Here is a 24,730-nt window from a genome sequence, read left to right as displayed (position 1 = left end):
GTTCCACTTCAAACAAGCAATCACTTTAAAGGATCGGTTTCCTGCTGTGGTATCATCATGATTATTTCTTTACCTGAATAGTTTGAAAAACTTTATCATGTTTGAATTATGTTAAAAAAGAGACAGACATTGCAAGATTTAAATGTCCCTTTGACCATCCCTTCTCAACACAGTTCTGCCTGATTTAAAGTTGACTTTGGTTCTAGCTGTGTATTGAAAGTAGGAAGTGTTTTCTGTGAATTACGATCACAAGGATTTGCAATTATCTGTAGGTGCAAGTTCATACTTTTTTTTTTTTTTACAGGATGTTGGCAGGCTCAGTATTCAGGAAGAGGATATGTCTAGAGGACAGTGTACTACAGAAAAGATATTAAGTGATGGTCACGAACGAAATTTAATTCTCGCAGTTAGAATGCATAAACATTGTACATGTACCGGTATGTATACCGTACATGTTTTGAATGAAGAACCCATACCTCTACTGTACGTGCATTATTGGAATGCTGAAAAGTAGCAAGTTGCTTGATTTTCTTATCAATCTTATCAATAACACAGAATGTGCCAATTTTTTAAATGAATTTTCATTAGCGCTGCTGAATGTTGTACAAGTGTTTTACAAGTATACCTCTTCACATTGATAAGAGGCATACTGTAATACATTGAACATGTCAAAGCGGTTGAAGTGGACCTAATCATCCCTGTAGTAGGTTGTATGTTGAGGCAGCAGACAGCATGACACGACATATGTTTGTCTTCCAAATAATCTTTTTTGTTTATTTCCGAGTTGAGTAAACTGTAGGCTGAGTATGAGGGTGGTGTGGTGTTGCGCACCACTACAGATGAACAGAAGTAGGGTAATATCAATTATTAAAAGATTTTCTTTTATTCCTTTCCATCTTACTGAATGCCAAGTAGGTAACCTTGAACATGTTTTGCTGCCATAGAAATTGCTTGACACGAGAATGTTTCTACGTCACTTGAATCAAGCTAGGGGAGGAATGAAAAACAGCTCCCCCCCCCCCCCAAAAAAAAAAAAAAAAAAAAAAAATCTGATTAATGCCGAAATGTGAAGTTCACTTGCTAAACAAACAAACAAACAAACAAACAAACAAAAGGAATGAGGTGCAATGTGTTTAGGTGAAAATAAATCTCAATAAGGGATGTTCTGTCAGCAACCTTGGCAGCAGTTTAGTTCATGAGACTTCTGTATGACTCTAATATTCGTCATGAAAGCCATTTTGCTTCAATATTTTTCTTCAGGTGAATACAGTCTGTTCTGGTGTGGGTGAGGGATTGGAGGGGGCAAGCCTGATCATGTTTTACATGCAAATATTTACATAGGAGGTAATACGTGGATTCCTGTACTAGGTCACAGTATTTGGTTTATAGGGCTGTACATAGCACATTGTCAGTAACTTGCCTTTCAAATCATAGGAATTACATGCATGGTTGCCTGGTACATATTTGTGTCACAAGTCAACGGGGTGAATTTTGTGGCCTGCCATTGACAAACACAATGTACACATAGCTTGCATTGATGTACATACTGATGTAATTCCTGACCGTGATGTCTAAAACGCCTGTCAATAACATTGTATATGGCAGTATGATTACTTGCTATCATCATCGAAACTGCCCATCAATTTTTTTTTTTTTTATTCGTGGTCGCTATGATACAAGTAGTGCTTATTGGTAGTTTCAGTTTCTGTTTTTACTGTGGGTTTGGTACTTGACGGTATGGACAGAGTGTTTACATCTTGTCCTTACAGCATTAGGGGAGCTCATGCTATTATGTGTGTTTGTAGTAAATGTGATTATGACACACCTTGCACAGCTAGTGCATATATTATTTTTCTTCAATCAAGATCTTTAAGTGTCAACAAATTTTCAGCACTCCTTCTTTGATCATCATTTATGATCTATACTTCAATGATCTTATGATCATATTTCAACCATTTTCACTATTATATTTGTTTTATATATGTGGACATTGATTGGTATGTGTATTTCTTTTTGTCTAGTGCCTGGAGACTTTTACACCAAATTTATTACACCAACACCACATATTTTTACACCAAATACACAGCAATAAAATCATCAATCTAGACTTTCCAGCTGATCTCAACCTCTTGTGTTTCAGTGCAGACAGCTGTGTAAATTAATAGCCTCATGTGACATGGGTAACTACACGTATATGTATACCCCTTGCTGCCCCAAATAATTAACCAAATTGGCAGAAGTCCTGACATGCACATGTGTTACTCAATTTGCCTCGTACACGTAGTCTGCTTGCGGAGGTGCCAGTCACTCCTGTAGCCTAGGTGCGAGATTACTGTCTAGATACGGGATTTGTAGCGGGCAAGGCATGACCAATCCCTATGTAGGAATTGCAGGACAGCACAAACTTTAAAATAAAATCTGGCCATTTTTACAATCAGTGGTGTAAAACACGGTTTTGGCACTAATTGGTGTATAACTTTCTTATACACAGACAGATATGCATTATTTTTTCTCATAAACTTACCACCCACAGTGTCTACCTTGGGTACCTTAATGAACTTTCCTCTCTTTTTCTTTCAGATGTGGCATGAATTTACATGCTTGAAATCCAACACTTTTGGTGTATGCACTCTGACATGGTTTTTTTGTCAGACCTAGCATATTAAATTGTTTATTCCTTTTCATTATTTTTGTTGTTGTGGTGATAGACAGGTATCCAAACTTAAGAACTATTATGTTTACCAGGTTCTGCTTTGTCTTCTTTAAAGAGTGCAATTGTCCAAACTTTATGTTTCGGAGGTGACATTTTCCGTTAACAGTTAACCCCTCTTTTGAGTTAGCTCTTGCTCACAATTTATAAAATTCAACTTTGCTAATTTCCATCAAAACAGAATAGTAATCAGTCTGACTTAACTTCGATCCAAAGATTATTTGATTCAAATAGCTTATCATTTTTTGGTGAGTGTTTATAAATTTATGCAACTTTTCCGTTAACTTTTCTGTCACCTCCGAGACAACAGATTTATGTATTTGATTTTTTTATTCTTGACATCAGTTATACATTACATTTACAAAAATGTAACATATCCCCTCACATTATCTCAGAAGGAAGGTAGTAGAAATATAGCCTGTTGTTTTCATTTCGGAGCAATTTACAATTTTCCGTTAACACTTGTCCCCTCCGAAACAATTGTCACCTCCGAAACAACAAGTGTATTATATTTGATAATTTCTCGAAGACAAAGCAATTTTGTTTGATTCTGTCCAATTGACAGGAATCTCTTTTGGATGAAAATAGTAATATGGCAACAGGAAGTGAGAATTTTCTAAAGATTAATAAAAGATCTGATAAAAACTAAGAATTACTGTTTCGGAGGTGACAAAACACTGTTAACAAGAGTTTTTGCTCATTTCTATAGAAGAGAAACCATATCATGTACACCAATGGTTTTCATTTATTTTAGTAACATAAGTCTCAAAGTGGAGAAATCAACTAACACACTCTCACTCTTATTTTTATTACTATACTGTACGTTTTAGTGCAAATTTACATTTTTTCACTTTTTTAACAAAGAGAATGCACAAAATACACCCATCTGTTGTATATATAATATTGTAATCAAGATCAATTCTCCTGCTTTAGTTAAGTAAATATATAGATGCTTTCATCTTAGAAACTTGATTTCCAATTTAAGCAATTTAGTTGTGAAGATTTACCAATCACAGCTTTCCATGTAGGTTGCTTTTTCTTGTGTTTCGGAGGTGACATTGTTTGTTAACACCATATTCTTATGTGATAGTGAAAGGCAAGACTTCAGTTCCTTTTCACTATCTATTAACATTTTCAAATACATTTAATATCTACAAAATCATCACAGTAGAAGTGACTTTTGTATACCTAGCTTACCAGAATTCCCTTGATACCAAAGTGATACATGTGGCAGTTCATGCATGCCCTAGTCCACAATCTTAAAAAAATCATAAAATAATCAAACTCCACAAAAAGGCCACATGCCTATAGCTGGTGCACAACTTGTTCTTGAATTCTTAGTTGTTGTTTTTCCATGTACAACGTGGTAATCATAAACAAAATTATGTGATTTTTTTTTTATTTTAAATATGACAATAATTATTACATTTTCCAAGTTGAACCAACTGTTTATGACATTGTATTTTTAAATATTATTGAAGTTATCTGACAACTAAAGTGAACAGAGGAACAAGTCCCCAGGACTGGAAAGGGAAAGATCCAAAATCAAGATTTGTAGTTCTATCTCAATATAATTTTGATGACGTGTTTACCTTGTTTTGTTATTATGTTTTATCTTAGAATTTGGCTTTAAGTACTGGAATTTCAAGGAAAAGAAAATGGTTTCTTAAAGGACAAGTCCATCTTCATATACATGTGGATTGAGTGAATGCAACAACAGTAGTAGAACACATCATTGAAAGTTTGGGAAATTGGACAATCCATTCAAAAGTTATGGTCTTTTTTAAATATCGATGCAATCACTGCTGGATGAGACGACTACGACAATGTATGATGTCACATGCATACAACGATAAAAAGAAAATATAAGTGAATTTCACAAAACTTTACTTTTTGAAAAAAGTGCACATTTCTTCAACTTGCTACTGATGTATGTTAGGGCAATATTATTCACCCTGCCTTCCAAAAGAGAGAAGTCAAGTGTTCTTTTGTTATGCAAGAAAAGTGAAAATATGTCGAATTTTCTTGATACTTTCTCTATATCCTTGTACACGTGTGACATCACAAGCTATAGAAGTCTTCTCATTCAGCTTTGACTGAGCAGAAACTTCAAAAATTCATAACTCTGGAACGGATTGCCTTATTTTCCTCAAACTCTCACTGATGTGTTTTACTAATATTGCTGTATTTACTCAACTCTCGTGTCTATTGAGGTGAACTTGTCCTTTTTCGGTCCCTTATAGGGTTATTTGAGACCAGTTTGTGTCCAGGACCTTCTGAGAAGTTGATGGGTAAAATTACTGAACTAAAAATTTTTCCCCATAAGTTCACACAAACGCATTATGCTGCTCTCTTCAGCTGGGAAACACAAACTGTTGTCTTAACCAAACTGTAAAAATTTGCTAAAGATTAGTATGAATTACAATCTAAAACAAAATATGAGCTGGTATCCACTATCATGAAAGAGAATAACTAAACAAAATAACAAGTAAGAACTGAAAGAAAGAGCTTATATTTGAAAATTAAAGCCATGAGGAAAGACATGAATGTTCACAATTGTATTAGCTAACACCTGAGAAGTTGGGTTGTCTCTGTGTTGTGTCACCTCCAAAACAATAAAATGATTTTTTTCTGATCTTATACTTTTTACTCTCAAAAGTGACTAATATATATGATTTGCTGTTAATTTTCAAGCAATTCAGAAAGATACATAAAATATATTTTAGTAATGTCAACAGTTTAAATGAATCTGGTATATAGAAAATTTATCCCAGATGAACCAAACACCTTTCACCAGTATTATAACATTTGTATGATGAAGAATTCATGAACATCCTTGAATTAATCTATTTATAATACTATGTGCAAACAAAAACATAATACAAGTCAAATAAGAATTTTTGCTTTTGACATTCATAACCTCTGTCCCCACCAAAAAATTACAATGGTACCCTCCGCAACGATAAGATAGTGAATCAATCTAAAATACAATTTGAGGGATTGAAACTATAACTCATTGCCCACACCTTTAATACAGAAAACCCCAAACAATTTGCTTCAGAGGTCAAAGACAAATGAGGATTTTTGTAGAGCATGTCAGGAATCCCTTCCCTCCAAGTTCTGTATATTGTGTTTACACATTAATATGCAGTTCCAAGAGCATCCAAGTGCTAAACTTGGAAGAATCAGACTCTTGACATCCTTTATAACAATCCACATTTCTTTGAGACCACTGAACCAAATTGACTGGGGCTTTCTGCAAAATAGAGCTAAGATGTTATAATTTAAGACCCCAAAGTAGATTTTAGCTGATTTAATCATATTGGGTGCTATCAATGCAAAAGTCTAATTGTATTTTTTTTTTTTTTTTTTTTGGGGGGGGGGGACATACTATATGAATACTTGAAGACAATGTTAACATTGAATGTCACCTCCGAAACAAAGTTATTCTTCCCTGGTGTTGTGGAATGAAATGTTCTGAGAGCAAAGAAACATTACTAAAATGATCTTATTCTTACACACTCATTTCAATTTAAGGTAGAAAATGGAATGCCATGTTTCTTCAGGTTACAATATCTAGCTTTAAATATGTCCGTCATATTCTTACTGTGAATATTTCAACACAATGTTAACATTGAATGTCACCTCCGAAACGAAGTGATTCTTCCCTGGTGTTGTGGAATAAAATGTTCTGAGAGCAAAGAAACATTACTAAAATGATCTCACACCCTCATCTCAATTTAAGGGAGAAAATGGAATGCCATGTTTCTTCAGATTACAATATTTAGCTTACAACCTTCGTCCAAATGGAAGGCAAACTACCGGTGCCCATGCTAATTAATGAAGTGTAAAAAAACACTTGTTCTGTGTGGTTTATCTGCTTGAAACAGGAGTTAATTTCTTGTTCTCGAGTTATAATTATCAAAAACATTGATAAAAAGAAGAAGTTTTGTGTTATTGTCACTTATTCTCAAAAAAAACTGAGTGTTAATATTAATGTCACCTCCGAAACATTCTATTATGTTAACTGTCACCTCCGAAACATCCATGTGTGAAAAATCCAAGATTTAAAGAAATGATTGGAATTTCATTTAACCTACATAGGAAGGTAGCCCTTCTTAAAGACTTGTTATAGTATAGAGTTTGACCTGGCTTGCCCTCCAATAAATAGTTAAAATCTTAAAAATTGCATGTCAATTGGTATTTTTACCAAAAATTTGTAAATCTCATGTATTTTTTTAAAAATTCACTTTATATTCAACCCCCAAATAGTTTTGATTCACAAACTATACATTGTTGTTAACCATATAAACTTTGCATGGTGAAGTTTGACTACAGAGTTTTGTCATTATGGTGCAATTCATGAAAACAAAATTTTGCTTAAATTTACTTCAGGTGCCAGGGTTTTCCTTAAATTACACCAATAACTCTTCAGCTTTAAGGTCTGAAATGTTATTTTTTCAAAAATTTGAATACTTTCCAACAGGAATCAAACAGAATAATGAAAAAATATTTTGTTTGAAATTTTGACCCTCTGAGTACAAAAGTTACACCACTGATCGTAAAAAAGGCCATCTACAAACACTCATATCAGAATCAGATCTCCCCAGTCAAAATCCAGGCACTCCTTCCAACGTTGTTGAACAGGTTTGGTTTTATCATTGGCCCTTTGACCGTACCGTGTTTGTACTGATGTGCAAAGTACACCGAATAAATGTCAAATTCCTGTTTATTAAACATTGCAGCTCCTCGTAATCTGTTGCCTACCCTCCTCCTCTCTGGCACCCGCTGCTGAGGTGACTTACTCAGAGGAAATGGTGTCAAGAATAGTACCGGGCAGACTCGATTCTAATCTTGAAGTTTTGAAACCACACGCCACAGATTACTCACCCTCGGGAATATTGCTTGTGCGATAGTCTCACCGTCCAGACACTCCTGTGTTCACGGAAAAACTTTGAATTGTACAATAGTTCCTCTAAAGGTGCCAATCAGACTTTTATGGAGTTTGCCTATTTGGCAACTTCGCAATATTGTTGACAATAATTCGTTTACGTAATGGCAGTTGTTTAAATACTACAGTGTGAAAATGAACAAGTGATACCATTTTACATCTAAGGTGTGCAGGGAAGTTTAGCTACATGTACACTGTACGTGCAGATTTCCAGTAGGTGCAATGCATGATATTTCTAGTATCGGTACATGTGGTGGCTATGCAGTAGATAGGGAAATGAACACAGGAAATTTGACTTGCACAAGAGGGAAAGAAAAAAAGATTACAAAATTTAACATGATTACACACATATAATTGAGGAACAGTCAATGAGACAAAACATAAACCATAGCCTGGACCTTAGATCAGTAAGCCTACACAAGTCGATTCTGGGCTTTGAACGGATTCTTGTTGTCATTAGAACTTTTTTTGCAATCATCATTCACAAAGAAAATCTTTATCTTTTGAAAATGTCACTTTGTTTTGTTTTTGTTTTGTTTGTTTGCTTGTTTTTTATGAGAATATGGACAGCCCTTTGATTTTTCTGTTTTGGATTTTCTTTTTTTTTTTGTGGTTTGCATTTGAACAGTTCCAATTTCTGAACTAATGTTTGTATCATTGATATTTGATTTTAGCATTATTCACTGATTTCGGATTTCTTATCGCTAATTTATGAATTTTGAAACAATGGACACTTTATTTCTTTATAGCTTTATTGGGGAAAAGGAATATACAAAGCATCAGTATACATGTACATGTAGCTCAATCAACCTAAAGTAGAACATTATGAATTAGTAGCCATATCTTTAGTCATGTTTGCTACTGGCAATTTATTTATTTATTTATTTTTTAACAACCTGCCATACCATGTCAGTATGTGCTGGGTTTGAACAGTGTATTAGGCAGAACCTCACCACACTAGAAATGTTTCAGATTGCCACAAAATATGGCAAATAATGAATCAAATCTAGAAATAAACTCTTGACACTAATTAAAATTGACATTAAATGTGATGTGCTGGAAATGGTGGTATTGTGTGTGTCATTTTCCCACACCAGGCTGCCGCCAGTATTTTGTTATTAGTGTCCATGACCTTGTTCAGCCGCACCGGAGCTACAATGTAAATTACGGTACATTTTGTTCATTCAGCATTTCGCAGCATGAACATGTACCGGTAGGCAGTTCAACAGTTGTGTTTACATCCTGTTTTAATACCACCGTTGGCTCCTGCCTTCTGCCAATTAGTTATCGCACATCTCAGCCCAACGATCTCATGATGCATACAACACCTGTTTATCACATTCAATCCTGAAGACATTTTCCTTCCAGGCGTGAGTCATTCTCAAAGGGCAATTCCACCGTTTTGAGCTGAAATCAAAAGTGAAATTGAATATACAAACAAAATGACTTTGAAAAACAAAATCGGACATAAGATGAGAAAAATGGGGGATTTTGAAGTCTCACAAAAGAGGATATATTGATCTCTACACGAGAGACCTCCCAACCATTCTGAGTTTGGAGGAAAGAATCTGAATTTTCACCCATTCCCAGGTCTTGTTCAAGAGGAGTTTCCTCTTTTTCTTGATAATTTTACTACGCACTATTATGAGAACTGCTATGAGATTTTACTATGCACTATTATGAGAACTGCTCTTTCGTTCCTACTTTTGAGCCAAATCATCTCTATTTTTTAGTCAGAAAGGTTGGGAGGTCTGTCAACGCAGGCAAATGATAGGTGAAGCAAATATTTCACTGCCTCACAAGTTTCCACTTGAAGTTGCGCACAAAATTTCTTGGGACAAAATAGTCGCAATGGTCGCAATGTAGTGTTCAACTAGTTGTAATGTCCAAGCACATTTCTAGAAAGAGAAAATAACCTGGCATCCCTGAAATGTACCCTTTTATCATGGAAATACCCATATCCGCTTGCGACCAGCATCACTATTTTGTGAAAACACGTGAGACTTTGAAATTCCATAGCATGTGTATTTCGTGGCCTATCTTAGTGAAACTTGTGTCATTCATGTTCTGTTTGTTGGCATAACATTATTTTTGAAAGTTGGTTAAAAGTTTGAGTGGCTGCTGGCAATCTACAATAATATAAGTTTTAGACTACATGGCCCAACTGTATTGTTAGAAGTACAGTAGATAATCTTTTGTACATTTCAGAGACACCAGTCTTCATTTGTATGTTTGTGTAAAATTGGTATGTACTTTCACAAGTATAGTACAAGCTGTACATTTAAGTTCACTTTCACAGTGTATGTAATTTCCATATTTACTTTGCTACTAGGAATTTCATTTTCATGGTGACTTGCAAAAGTTGATGACCCACCCTTGAAACCAGGATAAACTCACTTGATGCAATCTTGTGAAACCCCTATTAAAGTATTAGAATGGAAAGTTAGTTTTTTAGGGTTCACGTGCAAATGCTTCATGCATGTAGTGGGTCCAGTAACCACTTCTGACCAGAGATGACAAAACTGATTACTCATGTGAATGACAATGTCATATTTTTAGACAGTTTTGAAAAATGACTAAATCTTTCTCAGTGTTTCATGTCATGTATAATGATAGATAATGTGGTCATCTTTTTTTAATACCAAAATAAAGCCAAAAAAAAAGAAGGAAAAAAAATGGTCTAGCTTTACCATTCAAACTGAATTCTGTGATTTAAATGAATTTGAAAATTAGTAATTGCTGACATTACAGTGCTGTATTCCCAGCTTTATCCATGCATAGCCTTAGAAAATTCACAGAAAGATGATTTAATTGTACATTGGTACAAATGTAGTGTCACAGTGTACTAATATATGACCCCTAGCAGTTGAACAGCAATGTTGTTCATGTTAGAAGTAGTGCATGTGTCTCGAAATTCAATTTGTCAATCATAAGAAAGACTAGCAGGTTTACTAGCAGCCTGTGTGTCTTAAATGATTTATCTAATTTTATGACCTGTCAAATTTCAAATCACTCATGGACATATCTAGGACATGGAGATTAATGTCATTACAGTTTCCCATCACAGGTTGACATGTGCTCTCGAGTAGAAACAGTCTGTCTTTTTTTCAACTGCATGCCAACAGGTGGATATATATACAGCTGCTTGAATTTCTGTACAAAGCTGCCCTGAATTTTTATAGCCAGCCCTTGTGCAGAGGGAGGTTGGCATGTGCCACTGTAGGGAACTGTACCCCAAAGTTGCATTATTTCTTTGTGTTCGAGAGATGTGAGCGTAACACTACAGTATTCTTTGTACTCGTGATTTGCAGGGATCGGAGCCCCATGGCATCGCGCTGTTTGATTACCAGGGACAAGAAGGCGACGAGCTCAGTTTCAAGGTAGAGAGCAGACTACATCGTATCACTTTTTCCCCCCGGTTTGCTGCACATGATGCTTTATATATGAATGAATCATCCATGTGCTATGTCAGCTGTTGCTCTTGTGACATGTTCAGTGCGTCATGCTAGTGTATGTTGGTGCTAATTGTAGCGTGCTTTGTCAGGAAATATGTTCTCTACTAAGTTCTTATTTTAAAGTAGAAGAACGTTTGAGGACAAGGAAAGATCATGACAAAAATGTGTGAAAGACAGTTATAATGTGTGGTATATATTTTTTTTCACAGTTTTGTAAGTAGATGGTCATAGCTTCCTGCATGTAAAAGAGAAGAATGTGAAGAAATACACCCAGACCTAAATGTCATAATACAGAGATTTAATACTGTCTTTGACATTGTAATACAGAGAAACATATTGACATACATGTCATGTCATGAAAAGATGTTGTATAGATGACTGAATTGAGGTCTTTTGTAATCTTTGCCTACACTGTGCGGTTGTGACCTTATGACCTTCAGTACAGTCCTTTGTGTGTTTCACCACAGTCTCCTTCAATGAAATGACCTTACACACAGTCTGCCCTGTTAAATTTCTTTTTTTCCAGACGGATGATGTGATCATTCTAGTGAAGCGGATCGACTCCGATTGGTTGGTTGGCAAGTGCAACGGCAGGGAAGGAATGTTCCCCACTCAGTTCATCAGAATTGTCAAAGATCTTAATGAGGCTTCTGAGGTGAGTTGTGTGAATTCGAAATCCAGTGTAAGATTGGAGGGAGATGACATTCATATGGGCAAAGGGGTTGGGAAAAGAGGGTGTGTCAGTCATTGTAGGTAGGTGTGGAAGGGGGAGTGCTATGTTGGCAAAGGGATGAGGTAGAGTGGGTGTGTCATTTGGGCAAAGGGGTGGGGACTGTGGGGTGTTTTATTGGGAAAAAGGGGTGGGGAGAAGGGGGCTTGTCATGTGGACAGATAGGTGGGGAGAAGGGGGTGTGTTGTGTGGGCAAATGAGTGGGGAGAAGTGGGTGTGTTGTGTGGGCAGGGGAGTGGAGAGAAGGGGGCGTGTCATAGGGGTGGGGAAAAGAGGGTGTGTCGGTTGTATGAGTGAGAGAATGGGGCATGTCAAGCCCAAGTAGACAGATGATAATTCCACTCGTAACCAAAGGAGAAGTGAAGGCACTTTCAAGAGACCTTAATTCACCAACAAAAAAAGTTCTACCCATTTATCACTCTCTCACAATCTTTTCAAAATATTGTGGCATCATATTGCATGAGTGCAGCCAGTAAGTTATAAATACAGATATCATGTCAAGATAAACAGTTTGGCTGTTGCACTTAAAGAAAATCCATTAAAAAAATAGAGATTAGATATTGCAAGTTATACCCCTTTCATAAACTCAATAATGCGGATAATATCCGCAACATTTGGTCGTAAAATCGGAGCGGGGAAAGAATAATGCGCTTTATTTCGACCCTTCTATTATCCGCATAATAGCAGCATCGGGACCAGATTTGGAGTTTATGAACGCAAACCCAAATAATGCGGATAATTGCCGGGGTGCGGTCAAACGTCACCTGTCTTTCCTGCAGGAGGGACGTGTGCAGTCACCATGACGATTATCCGCCTTTTTCAGGACGGGCGCTCGTAAAAATAATGCGTATTATTTTCAGAGTTTGTGAACGCATTTTTTATTGAATTGTCCGCATTATTCTTATGCGGATAATAGGAGGATGAGTTTATGAAGGGGTATTAGATTTAATATGGTTACATATGTACCAGTATGTCATACTTTTGTTGTCATTATCATCATCATCAGTATTGAATTATCAAATGTCATTAATATCACAAATATGGATATTGTGTCATGATAAACAGTTTGGCTGTTGTACTTACAGAAATCCATAAAAAATAGAGATTGGATATTGCAAGTTCGATGATGATTACATGTGAACCAGTATATCATACTTCTGTTGTCATTATCATCGTTATCAGTATTGAATGATCAAATGTCATATACCACAAAATATGCTGCAACATTGAGCGGGAGTATAATATCTTTGCCATAGTCAGTCAGGGATCCATTAGGTAGGGCTGTGCAATGGTGGATGAAAGCAGCTGGTATGACCTGGGCTGTCAAACCATATTCCCCCCAAACCAGAACTAATGGCATGCCAGCGCAACTCTTTACAAAATACTCTGCCAAAAAAGAGGAAGGTAGGAAGGACAAGAGGAAGGAAAGAAAGCAAAAATAGAGGACGGCGTCTTCTCTTTTTGGAGAGTAATTCTTCAAGGTTCAAAGCTCACGGTTCATGGCAGGAAGTCTGCATTGTAGCATCAACAACAATAACTCAGTGAAAGACATTTTGCAAACATGTTTGAATTGCAGAAAATCCCACCTCCCGCCACCCCCCCCCCCCCCCGAAATATAATAAACCTCCATTTTGTACACTAAAAACAAATCTTACTTGATCTTAGGTCATAAAGAAATTGATGCTCACACCTGTTAGTGCTGCTGTAGATATGGTCAGTTTGTAGTGAAGTGGCAGTTGGTGTATTCAGGAGAGGGGATGCATTCAATGTGTACAATGGGACTATGAAGTGCTCTTTGAGCTAATCCCTACCGAACTGTCAATGCGTTACCCTACAAGGAAATAGGTGCTCAGAGTTTGCCAGATACTTGGCATGCTATTGATGGGAAGTGATTGTAGGATATTGCGAGGAAAGAGTGTATCCTTGTAAATAAAATGAAAAAAATGGACTGTTGTCACGTAAAGTGTACCAGTACCCTGGAAATCAAATCTGTGTACAGCTAGAATACACAAAAACAGCCATGTTCACCTGTGATAGCCCCTGAAAACATACATATTTCGATATTAAAATCAAATCATACAGTTGTATCTCACAGAGCATGTTAATGAATCTTACTGGACCTGAACACTATTATGTAAGCTTGTAGTCTCACACTTGAACGTCAGATGACACATATCTGCCGTGTCCACATATGGTTTACAGCCCAATTTCATAGACCGTGGGAGACCTCGACAATATTAGGAAACAGTATGGCTGCTGGTGTAATCTGCGATCGTTTACTTATGGAAACTTTTTTTTTTTGGAGAAACTCTACACAAGGATTTCCTGCTAATTGATGTTATAATTGGGCAGAGCTACCGTATGCTTGAGTATTGAAGCAAAGTGGTTTAGTAAAGATTGACCACTACATGTTTATGTTATCAAATAGATTTTGTTGTGTAAGTGCTTTTTAACAATGGACGTTCATTAGGGTGCAATCTGATGCATGAGAAATCACATCAGTTGAATTTATTTTGTAGATTTCCACACGAGGGTTCCTTTAAACTCAGAAATACACTGGGTCCAGTGATGGCATAATAGGATGTACAGTATGCAATGTTAATGAGTATGTGGTGTTTGCCTTGATGGCACTCTCTTGCTGTTATACAACACCTACAAAGATTGGTCAATTGATCCTCACGTGACATGTAGTTAAAAATTCCATCTCATGCTGTCGTTGTCAGCTGTGCAATTTTGTTTTATCCAAAATGGATATCGCATGGCTGACGTCACCAATTTTCATTGACTCCCATGTTAAATTCATGATTGACTCGAAGTTTTTGTTCCATTGCACGGCTCTTGAAGCACAATAAACAAATCTTTGCCGAGTGCACTCAACAGTAACAAGCGCGCTTACAATTGTGCATTTTGTCACTCATTTTACTGTAAACAACTTCGACCGATTGGTTCTGCGTGCGTAGTACGTGACTGGACTGACTATGACTGTGCTACTAATTTACCTTTCGCAAAAATGGTTGCCATTTCTGTGCTAAATTCAAGAATCTGTGGATCACATCTGTTGATGTCCAAGATATTGTATAAAACAAATAGTGTATGGTCTTTACTCGTGTAATGGAACAAGACTCGGTGAAAGATGAGGCACACTATTCAACTCGACTTCGCCTCATTGAATAGAGCGCCTCTATCTTTCACCTCATGGGAAATCTTGTACTATCACACTCATGACCATTCACTATTTGTATACTACTCTCAGACAGTGGTAGTGTGTGTGGTTTCTGCATCGAAAGCTTCTAGTATGCACCCGTATGTCGCTGTGACTTAATTTTAGATGAAGTCTAAAACTGTCTCTTCCTGCTGTCCTGTGGTTAGTGACCACAAAACCAAAGATAATGGGAGGCAAATGTGTGGTTCGCGGGAGGATATGGTACTAGAGAGACATCCCAATCTAAGAATGTGTCGGCTAAGGTGCTCAGTGCTTTTATAATGAGAACCTTTTCTAAATGCTGTGCCACGCTGTAATGCAATGTTTGTATTATTAATAGAGTATAGCAGGGCTACGTTGCGGGGTTTTTTTTTTGTGTGTGTGGTTTTTGTTTGTTTGTTTGTTTGTTTGTTTTTTTATTGCCTAGAATAGACTTTCTTTTATCTCAGTATAAACATTATGACAGCTTTTAAAGTGCTGGCAAGATACAAGAATTTGTAGATGAGATGTCTATTTTCAGCACTGCAATATAAATTTCAAATTGCATAGCCAGACTGAATGGTATACACAGATGTAGAATCAAAGATGAATGAGCTGTTTAGCAAGGAAATTGTAAGACAGATTGACAGATATAAGGGCCAACTCTGCGTAAATGTCGAATGTATTTGGCCTTAGTCAATATTTGACTCGCATGATGTAATTGAAATCCAAGTCATTGTTTGGATCTTAGACTCGACTTCAACTCATTCAGAAATTTGACATTATGTGATTTCCACTCCCACAAAGTTTACTGCACTTGAAATATGTGTCCCTACAGTTGTATTGATAATTTTGCATCTGAGGTTACTGAGAGAGAGGCAAGGTAAAAAACTTTTATTGTCAGCTTGATTTTTACTCATGTTTCTAAATATTTAGAGTGTCTTCTTCTGCTCCCCTGCAGCTTACCACAGATGAGATGGTTCCATCCTTAGTCCCGCATACAAACTTTTCATGTGCTCATATTTAGCATCTGAGGTTATTGAGAGAGAGAGAGAGGCATTACCAGCTTCATCTTAACTCATATTTCTAAATGTTTCATAGAGTGTCTTCTTCTGCTCCCCTGTAGCTTACCACAAAGGAGATGGTTCCATCCTTAGTCCCACATATAAGTTTTCAATTTATGTTGTTTTTTTTTGGTTTCCTCCACAGAGCGAGTATGATGGTCCCCTTGCAGTAGCCCTGTACAGCTTCCAGGCATCGGCTCCAGACGAAGTGTCTTTTGAAGAAGGCGACAACATCAAGCTTTTAGGAACGGTGGGCACGGTCTGGTTACGGGGTGAAGTGAAAGGAAAGACAGGAATCTTCCCGTCCAACCACGTCGAAGTCATAGTAAGTGGAAGCGTGGTTTCGTACCACATCAGCATTTTTATCACTGCAGTTGTCGTGATGATACTTAGCTCTTACAGTGATAATTGCTGGATATTACGATAAATGTCTTTGATGCTTTCATGTATGAGTGAAATACAAATCAATAATGACATTTTTGTGTTATTCATATCATAATGAAGTAATTAGAGTGGACTTTAACTTATGATAATCATCAAGAGAATGTTTTGAAGGAGTCAGCCCATGGGAATTTCTTCCTGTCCTTTTGTAATTACATAATTAGACCTGCTGTTTGACCTGCCTTTAGAGATATGCCTTTCTGTGTGGCATTTACTGGTTATCCACATTCCCAAATAGACACAGCCATGCTCTTTGCAAAGCTATGCCATTGGACACTGTATGATTTTGCCACACTGGTTTTCTTGTTTCATACAGTCACAGATAAACTTTTGACTTGTAGCATCTTTATTTGACTTGTACACAATGTGTGCTTGTAAAGGAAAGGTGATGATGATGTGATATTTAGCACTTCATGCAAATTACAGTCGGTCCATGGTTGTTACGTGACATGAATTAGTCAGTGCCCAACCTCATGCATTACTGACATGACTTGAGCAATGTCACATGGTGTGCCTGCATAAGATTCCATTCCAAGTTACGAGCATGCAAGAAGCAGGCTATTTAAAGGGGCTGCTTGTCAATGTTGTTAGTTTGAAAAAATGAAACAAAACAAACAAAAAACGAAAACACACAACAAAACCTCTCAAGCTGCATTGTCTTTAACATGCTACCAGAGTCTGTGATATTGTATAAAATAAATGTGAAAAAAAATGCAAGGATGAAGATATGTGACAATTGCTGAAAAAAAAAAGCACAATGTGATAGATAATGATTATTGTGATTAACAGGATTAATAATGATGATAAAAATGATGATAATAATGATGATAATAATGATAAAGTACATTTATAATGCGCCATACCTATCATTACTGATACTCTCGGCGCATTAGAGCATATAAGATTCAACACATGCTGTGTTAATCTTGCTCAATGTTTGAATACACCCGTTCAGCAAATGGTTCCTGACAGCCATGGTTTTATAGATCTCATGATGGTAGCAGCATAATTTTCCCAAACTGTTTGAGTGCTGGAGTGTTTCTATTTTGATTGCTTGTTTTTCATACATGTACATGTGAGCATCATCATACAGCTCAGGTAGCAAAATTAGGTAATTCATGTATGTTGGACAGTATCTTTAACATCATGGAGTATATGCCTTTTGGCACACGTCTACATGTTCTTCTCACTAAGTTTGTACAGTATAGCAAACTCATGTGAATTTAATGAGCCAGATTCGTTGCATGTTAATACATTCGATCATGAAATTTAATTGCGTTAATCAATGTTTATTGCAGATACCGCTGCCGACGAGTTCTCCATCGAGGGAAGGTGGCAGGTGCGTGGATTTTTTTGTGCAAGGGAGAAACATTCAGAGCATGCATGCATGTTTTGCATGCTTGTCCACAGACAAAAATCTTTGCCTTTGCCTTTGATTATAAATACTTGCTGGGTCACCTGTTTATAAATGCTCTTGGCAGGTTTTCCTTGATAGTAAGTACCTTTTCCTCTGATCGTAAGTACTTGCTGGTCTGACATTTTTTTTTTTTTCATGAAACAAAATATGCAAGATGCATAGAGTAGGAGTTACATAGACACACATGAACATAGATATTTATAATGTGTATGAGGGATAGCAAATGCAGACAGTATGTTATACACTGATACATTTATTTTACGGAATGTGCAATGTTTCCCAGATTCATAAACATACACAGGAAGTGGTAAAACTCCAGACAACATGAGTGAAAAAGCAAAAGCTTGGCAGTTTATGATTAGCGTCACACATGGTACTGATCAGCTTGCCTCTCATGGGAGACCAGAATATAGTGAAGAGAGAACACACAGAGCACCTCTTTGTGCCAAAGTGAAAGGTCCTTCGCATTTCTTTCATTTTCACTATCACAGTTACTTGCACTGAGAGATTCAGTCGAGGATGTGTTCATGGAAGTGAGAAATTTGATTTATAGAAACCATTACAATACAGTGTATGTCGTGCCCATTGTGTCCCATGTTACTAATGAGGAAATGTGCTTGTGTGCGACACTGCCAATGAAACTCTTTGCTCTGAGAGAGGTCTCATGGCCAGACTGGTATTAAAGTGTATCTTCAAGCATTTTAGTTGTGGTTTTGTTTTCATTTGAAAGGGGCATGCATATTTAATAGCCATTTATGGTATGACTACACAGTGGTACTTGTGCCATTGTGAGCTAATGAGAGAAGTGTTACGGTTCATGTCAGTAAGACTTTAACTGTAATGTAAATCTTTTTTTGTCAGCAATGAAAGCAACAACAAATAATTACAGAGTTGTGTTCTTATCATATGTTTCACTGTAGTGGACCGCGATGCATAGCCAAGTATGAGTATTCCAGCAGTAATGCCGATGATCTGCAGTTCAGCGAGGGCGCTGTGATCAAGCTCACGCAGCGTGTCGCCAATGAGTGGTACAGGGGCGAGCTGGACGGGAAGTCTGGCATCTTCCCGGCGGCGTTTGTGGATGTGGTGGAAGACTTGCCCCCTGGAGCTGGCTCTAGCCCCCCTTCACCCACCACAGGTGTGTATCATCATCAGTTGGTTGATACTCCTGGAACCCATTTCACTAGATGCCCTTCACCGATAAGTGTTAAACCCACCTTGCGTGTAACAAAGGGGGGAGGGAGCCTGTATGCTTCTCAATTTTACGATCTGAAAGAAGAGAAAATAAGAGCACATCCAGATGAGTTGATGTGGGATAAGCATGTGATGCTAGAACCCCCACCCAGCTGGATGATCTCACTTTCTGAAAAGTTGTTTAGAGAAGCTTGTTCTACTTTGTTTGTTTGTTTGTTTGTTTGTTTTTTTTGGGGGGGGGGGGGTAGGGGGTGGGTTGAGTTTTTCAAAAGGAGGGAACTCATCCTCCTATGTTGGAATTGTTAGTCTCCAATCACTGAATAGATGGTATCCTCATTTTTGCCATTATGGACAGATAATATTGTTAGAGTCTTTTCTCCAAGACTCGCCTTTTGAATGCAAAGTGAAATAGTGCTCTTTTGCTTTGTTTTGTTTCCCAGCAAGAATAGCAAGTAATTATAATTAATTGAAATTGTCTTCTACTTTCATAGTACTGACCTTTTCCAATATGTTAATCAATGGAGTATGCAATTTTAAGACATATAATATACATTTTTTTTTCACCAGTCTCCATTTTAATGACATTGGTCGGAGTAAAACCATTCTATCTTGCTTGTGGATGCAATATCATCATTTGTGCTTTGTCTCTGTTATAATTTATCATATTTTTGTTATGCTGAATCAAATGTGAAATGTGTTTTGTGTTTACCCATGTACATGTGCAATGTCTGAAATGCCGAATAAAATAAAAAACAAAACAACAACAACAACAACAACAACAACAACAACAACAACAACAACAACAACAACAACAACAACAACAACAACAACAACAACAACAACAACAACAACAACAACAACAACAACAACAACAACAACAACAACAACAACAACAAACAAGCTTGACACTTTGTTGGGCAGATATTACCTGTTGGTCCGACGCTGCCTGTCAAACGAGGGCTTCTGTTTCTGTGCATTGCCCACTGCTGTATGAGCTTGAAACACATACTGTATAAGTGGATATTTTTGCGCGACTAATTTTTTGCGCTTGGCCGGATAAGAAGAGTTTCGCGTGTCTTTAATTCCGCGGAATCAAGACATCATGCACAGGAACATATGGCAAGCAAAAATATTTGCGTGCTTTTATTTTCGCGCTAGTTTGTGGATGCGCGAAATGCGCGAAAATTTCAACACCGCGAAAATTTTCACTTTTACAGTAACTTGCTTTCCGTGTGTAGAACTACATGTATGTTGGAGTGAATCAGCAATGCCATCTCAAAAAGATTTGAGAAGATAGCATGTTAAACACGATCTGCAACCAGATATTTCTTGTCCATCCTGTGTGAAACAAAATACGTCTGTTTCTACTTCTGGTTTCTGTTCTGTACGTTGAAGGTTGTTGAATGTTTATGTTGGAATGATTGATTCTTGATTACCCTTCCAATTGTGTGAGAGTATTGGCAATAGGGAGCTTTAGATTTTGACGCGCGGACGTTTGAGCCGACGCTTGCGCTGGACGTTCTCCTCTCCCTGCGTCGTGTGGAAAAGTACCTTTAGATTACGCTGGGACGCAACGTATAAAAAATAAAATCGCGCCCCCATATGATCAGTGCATGAAGAAGCTCTCTACGTCGCAAACTGTGCGGACGTGAAAATAGCCCAGTACGCGTAGTGAAAAACTCAGGCGACGCAAGCTAAAAATAGATTGACTTTACGCGCGCTACTGCGCACGCTCAAAACATATTTTTTTCCTTTGAACGTCCGCGTGTCTAAAATCTAAAGCTCCCTAATATGTCCTCTTGTGTTTTCTCGGTGTACAGGAAATGAAGTTCGTGCATTGTTTGACTTTGATGGAGCAGATTCCACGGAACTGAGTTTGAAGGTAAGTGATGTTCATCATAAATAATGATATCAGTAAGAAATTACTTATTGATGCAGTCATCAGGAGCAAGTCAACATCAAAGTATTATGAAATTCAATATTATTGTTGTCTTTATACATGTGTATATACATGTAGGATGTATAGTGTATAAGATGGTTTCACTGGTTGATAGACATGTTGGAACACAGTTCTGTCCCATGTACAGTCAAATTATGTGATGTTTGGAGTTGATTTTATATGAATATTTACTTCAGTTTACTTTGTTTTGTCAAATTTGAATACTGTATTTGCATGTGTGTTTACCACACCCATATAAAATCTTCACCCTAAGTCTGGCCATTGCAATTTAAAGGGAGAAGCATATGTTTGTACTCTTGACACTTACAATTACATTGGAATGTGTTGTTTTTATGACTTGCCATTTTGAGGATCTGAAATGTGGAGATACAGGTGTACCATCTACCGTGGCACAGAATATAATGTTGTTGCACAACTGCTACATTAAGATGGTCTCCCGGTGATATGTACTGTTTTTATAGAAAAGATATTGCTGTTAACAAGTATTATCTAAACCCCTCCCCCCCCCCAAAAAAAAGAGTTGTGGATGTTCCCAGTGCAACAACAGCAACAACAACAGCAACAACAAAAAGGCGCTGTCAGTGCACTGGTAAGTACCATACCCACATAGTGACTTGACAAGTCCGACACTTCAACAATGTATTTCTCCCACTCCAGGAAGGGGACAAGGTGCGGGTGACAGCCCAGGTTGGTAGCGAGTGGCTGGAGGGAGAGGTGAACGGCAAGAAGGGCAGGTTCCCGGCCAACTTTGTGGACAGGGTTCCCACCGGTCTTCCACAGGCTGCCGACCCACGGGTGAGCTTATTAGGGAACACTGGTCTGTCTTGTGTTCATTTTGCAGTGTCCAGTGGCTGGTCTTTGTTTTTTGTTTTTTTTTAGTGCTAGAAAAGTATCTTATGACTACTTGTATGTCTTTGATCAATGTGTCATATTTTTTATTTTTTTTTCATATCTTTTGAACAAGTTTAAAGAAAAGGTCTGTCGCTTGCCATTTTTAATTGTTATTGAAATGATGACCTCAGGTATGACGGCTTCTATGGAAACTTGTATAAGTCTTTTAAGAAGTGTGAGTCAGATTACGCCTATCAACATGAAAGGCGTATGCATTTGTAGATATAAGTCTGAGTCAATTATTAGTTTTAAAAAAAGGGGGGCAAACTATGTTTGTCTGGCCCTCTGTAATGCTGCTATTAACTTGAGAGTAACAGCAACCAGGCATGGATTTAAGGTAGTTGGAAATTGGAGGTCACAGAATTGGTATTCCATCTCATCCAATGTCCAGCTGCAGAATTCAGGAGTAGAGCCCCACTGCGTGGTGTCCTTCGACTTCGACGCTCAGAACGACGACGAGATTACCCTGAAGGCCGGCGAGAAGATCACGCTGCTGGAGAGGATCGGGGACGACTGGGTCCGCGGCAAGATCGACTCCAGGGAGGGCATCTTCCCCCTCTCCTTCGTCGACGTCATCATCGATCTTCCTTCCGCCGCGGCCACCGCCTCCGAGGGCAAGGCTCTCTACGACTTCATGGCCGAAGCGGACGACGAGCTGTCCTTTAAGGTGAGATTCAGGGAGGAAGTTTGACCACCAGTATGCCGTAGTCGCGAGATACTATCTAGATTTGCCGCGAGAAGCTATCTGGAATTGCTCTGAGATGTCATGACAGAGAGGATTATGGCAATAAATGTTTATGCCATCCACGATTGATGTCAAAGCCAGATAGTGCATCCGTTGAGTGTGTATGGTTTCATGGGAATACCGAAAACAAAAGGAAGTCATTTTTGTATCCATTGCAGTCATTTAACAAATATGTGTACTCTCCATTCAAAGATGAATTTAAATTTAAAGTACTTGTCTTTCATACTTGTACAATAATTGCTTCCTGATACTAATGGCTTTATAGCTTTGTGGCATCTAAGGTTTGCTAAATGCTCTGTAGTCGCACCATTTGTTCAAACTAATTCTCCAAATACATATCACGGTTTGTGTATCTTAATTCTCATTTAGGTTATCGGAATACAATACTTATCTTTTTCAGTGCATTTTTGGTTGGTTTTAGGAGTTTAGCAAATGAAGACGAGTGAACTTTTTGATGCCTTTGCTTTTTTTCTCTCTCTCAGACTGGTGACGTCATCAAGATCACCGAACGTGTGAATGATGAGTGGTTGCAGGGCACGCTCAACGGCAAGTCGGGCCGATTCCCCGCTGCGTTTGTAGCCCTGTCATCGTGAGACCAGCCCTTGTCGTGCCCAGCCAGTCACTCTCACCCAACCCACCCCGCCACCCCACCAGACACAGTATTGATGGAACATTAACAATCCACTTGTAACTGGCATTGCATCTTGCTTAGCTTTCATACATCGGATGTATTATAGACGATGCATGGGCACATTCAAAGAATCGTTTCACGTGATGTGTTGCACAGCTTGGAAGTTTATGAAACACTACCTACACATGGGATTACAAACTCGCTATACAGTCTTTGTACATGAGCCGTTCTCTAGAAATGACCATAATTGGCATAAAAGTACTGTTCGTCGTTTCAAGCTCCATATTGCTTGCGGTTGCATGCTATTTCAACCTTCAGTGAGTTTACCCTGTGCAAATCAAAAATAGTTGATATTACCATATTTTGGTGATGTTTAGGCATGGAGTTCATGTTCTTGATCCAGCTGGATATGACTTACTCAAGCCTGTTACCGTGTATCGACCAATCAGTGTTTTTCTTTTCTTTTTTTTTTTTTGAAGTTGGGAAAAGGCAGAAATGCTGTGTGAGCTTGTTCCTGCAGATTGTACACCAAAGACTTGCTGATGTTGAAAGATTAGCCTTGAAGTATTTCTTGTGAAGCAGAGTGGATTGTAAACTTGCACCTGTATCAAACACATATTTGTGCATGATAATATGTTTTGAAGTTTCAGCATTGCACTGGTCTTTCAGTAGAAGTCATAGATAACAGTGTGGCACCTCGGTGAATATTTGGGATCCTACCAGAGAGAAATGGGGGCAAATCTACACCCTTACATATTGAAACATTGTGAGAGAAGGACTTCCTGGGTGACATGTTTGTAGTCAAATTCCAGACAAGAAACCATGAATCCATTACCACACAGAATTTATTTCACATCCAAAATGTATCACTCGTAGTGTTGAAATCTGCAAGACTATGCTATGGCTGTTTGATGGTTTGTAGTATGCATTCAGCAGTCATGCATATACTCGGGATGGATGCACAAAATATCACTCGCGTAGCACTTCACTGAACACCTGAAGGAAAGAGAAAGAGGGGACGTCCCAAGACCACCTGGAGAAGAACAGTGGAAGGAGAATTAAAGGCCCTAGATTATTCATGGGGATCTGTCCGTAGACTCGCCCAAGACTGCTAGAAGTGGAGGATGCTCATTTCTGCCGTACATGCCAATAGAGGCAAACCGGACAATCCCTTTACTTATTCTCACGGTCCAAATAATATGGAAATCCACATGATAAATACTTTAAAACAAAACAACTTTAAGACAGTGTGTCATACAATTCTGTTTCATTATCCAAACAAGTCTTTGGCTTTATACACACATTGTACATGTCAATGCATACAAGTTGTAGGAGGTTTTCCCCCTGAGTATTCATAGAA

At 37.9% G+C, this 24,730-nt stretch overlaps 1 protein-coding gene across 1 annotated transcript in view; it reads left to right on the top strand.

Moving 5' to 3' along the window:
- The window catches only part of LOC140234753 (uncharacterized), a 49,839-nt gene extending 26,024 nt beyond the window's left edge, over positions 1-23,815 (top strand). The window contains exons 6-14 of the mRNA XM_072314792.1: positions 10,973-11,041; positions 11,643-11,771; positions 16,237-16,416; positions 17,831-17,871; positions 18,870-19,087; positions 20,964-21,025; positions 21,761-21,898; positions 22,392-22,661; positions 23,222-23,815. Coding sequence (XP_072170893.1) covers positions 10,973-11,041; positions 11,643-11,771; positions 16,237-16,416; positions 17,831-17,871; positions 18,870-19,087; positions 20,964-21,025; positions 21,761-21,898; positions 22,392-22,661; positions 23,222-23,332 — 1,218 coding nt within the window. The 3' untranslated portion in view covers positions 23,333-23,815. The remainder of the gene's footprint in view (positions 1-10,972; positions 11,042-11,642; positions 11,772-16,236; positions 16,417-17,830; positions 17,872-18,869; positions 19,088-20,963; positions 21,026-21,760; positions 21,899-22,391; positions 22,662-23,221) is intronic.
- Positions 23,816-24,730: the final 915 nt, after the last annotated feature.

Source organism: Diadema setosum, chromosome 11 (genome assembly GCF_964275005.1).
Source record: "Diadema setosum chromosome 11, eeDiaSeto1, whole genome shotgun sequence".
NCBI lineage: Eukaryota > Metazoa > Echinodermata > Echinoidea > Diadematoida > Diadematidae > Diadema > Diadema setosum.
The sequence above is the reverse complement of the archived record's forward strand: the minus strand, read 5'-3'. Positions and strand labels throughout refer to the sequence as shown.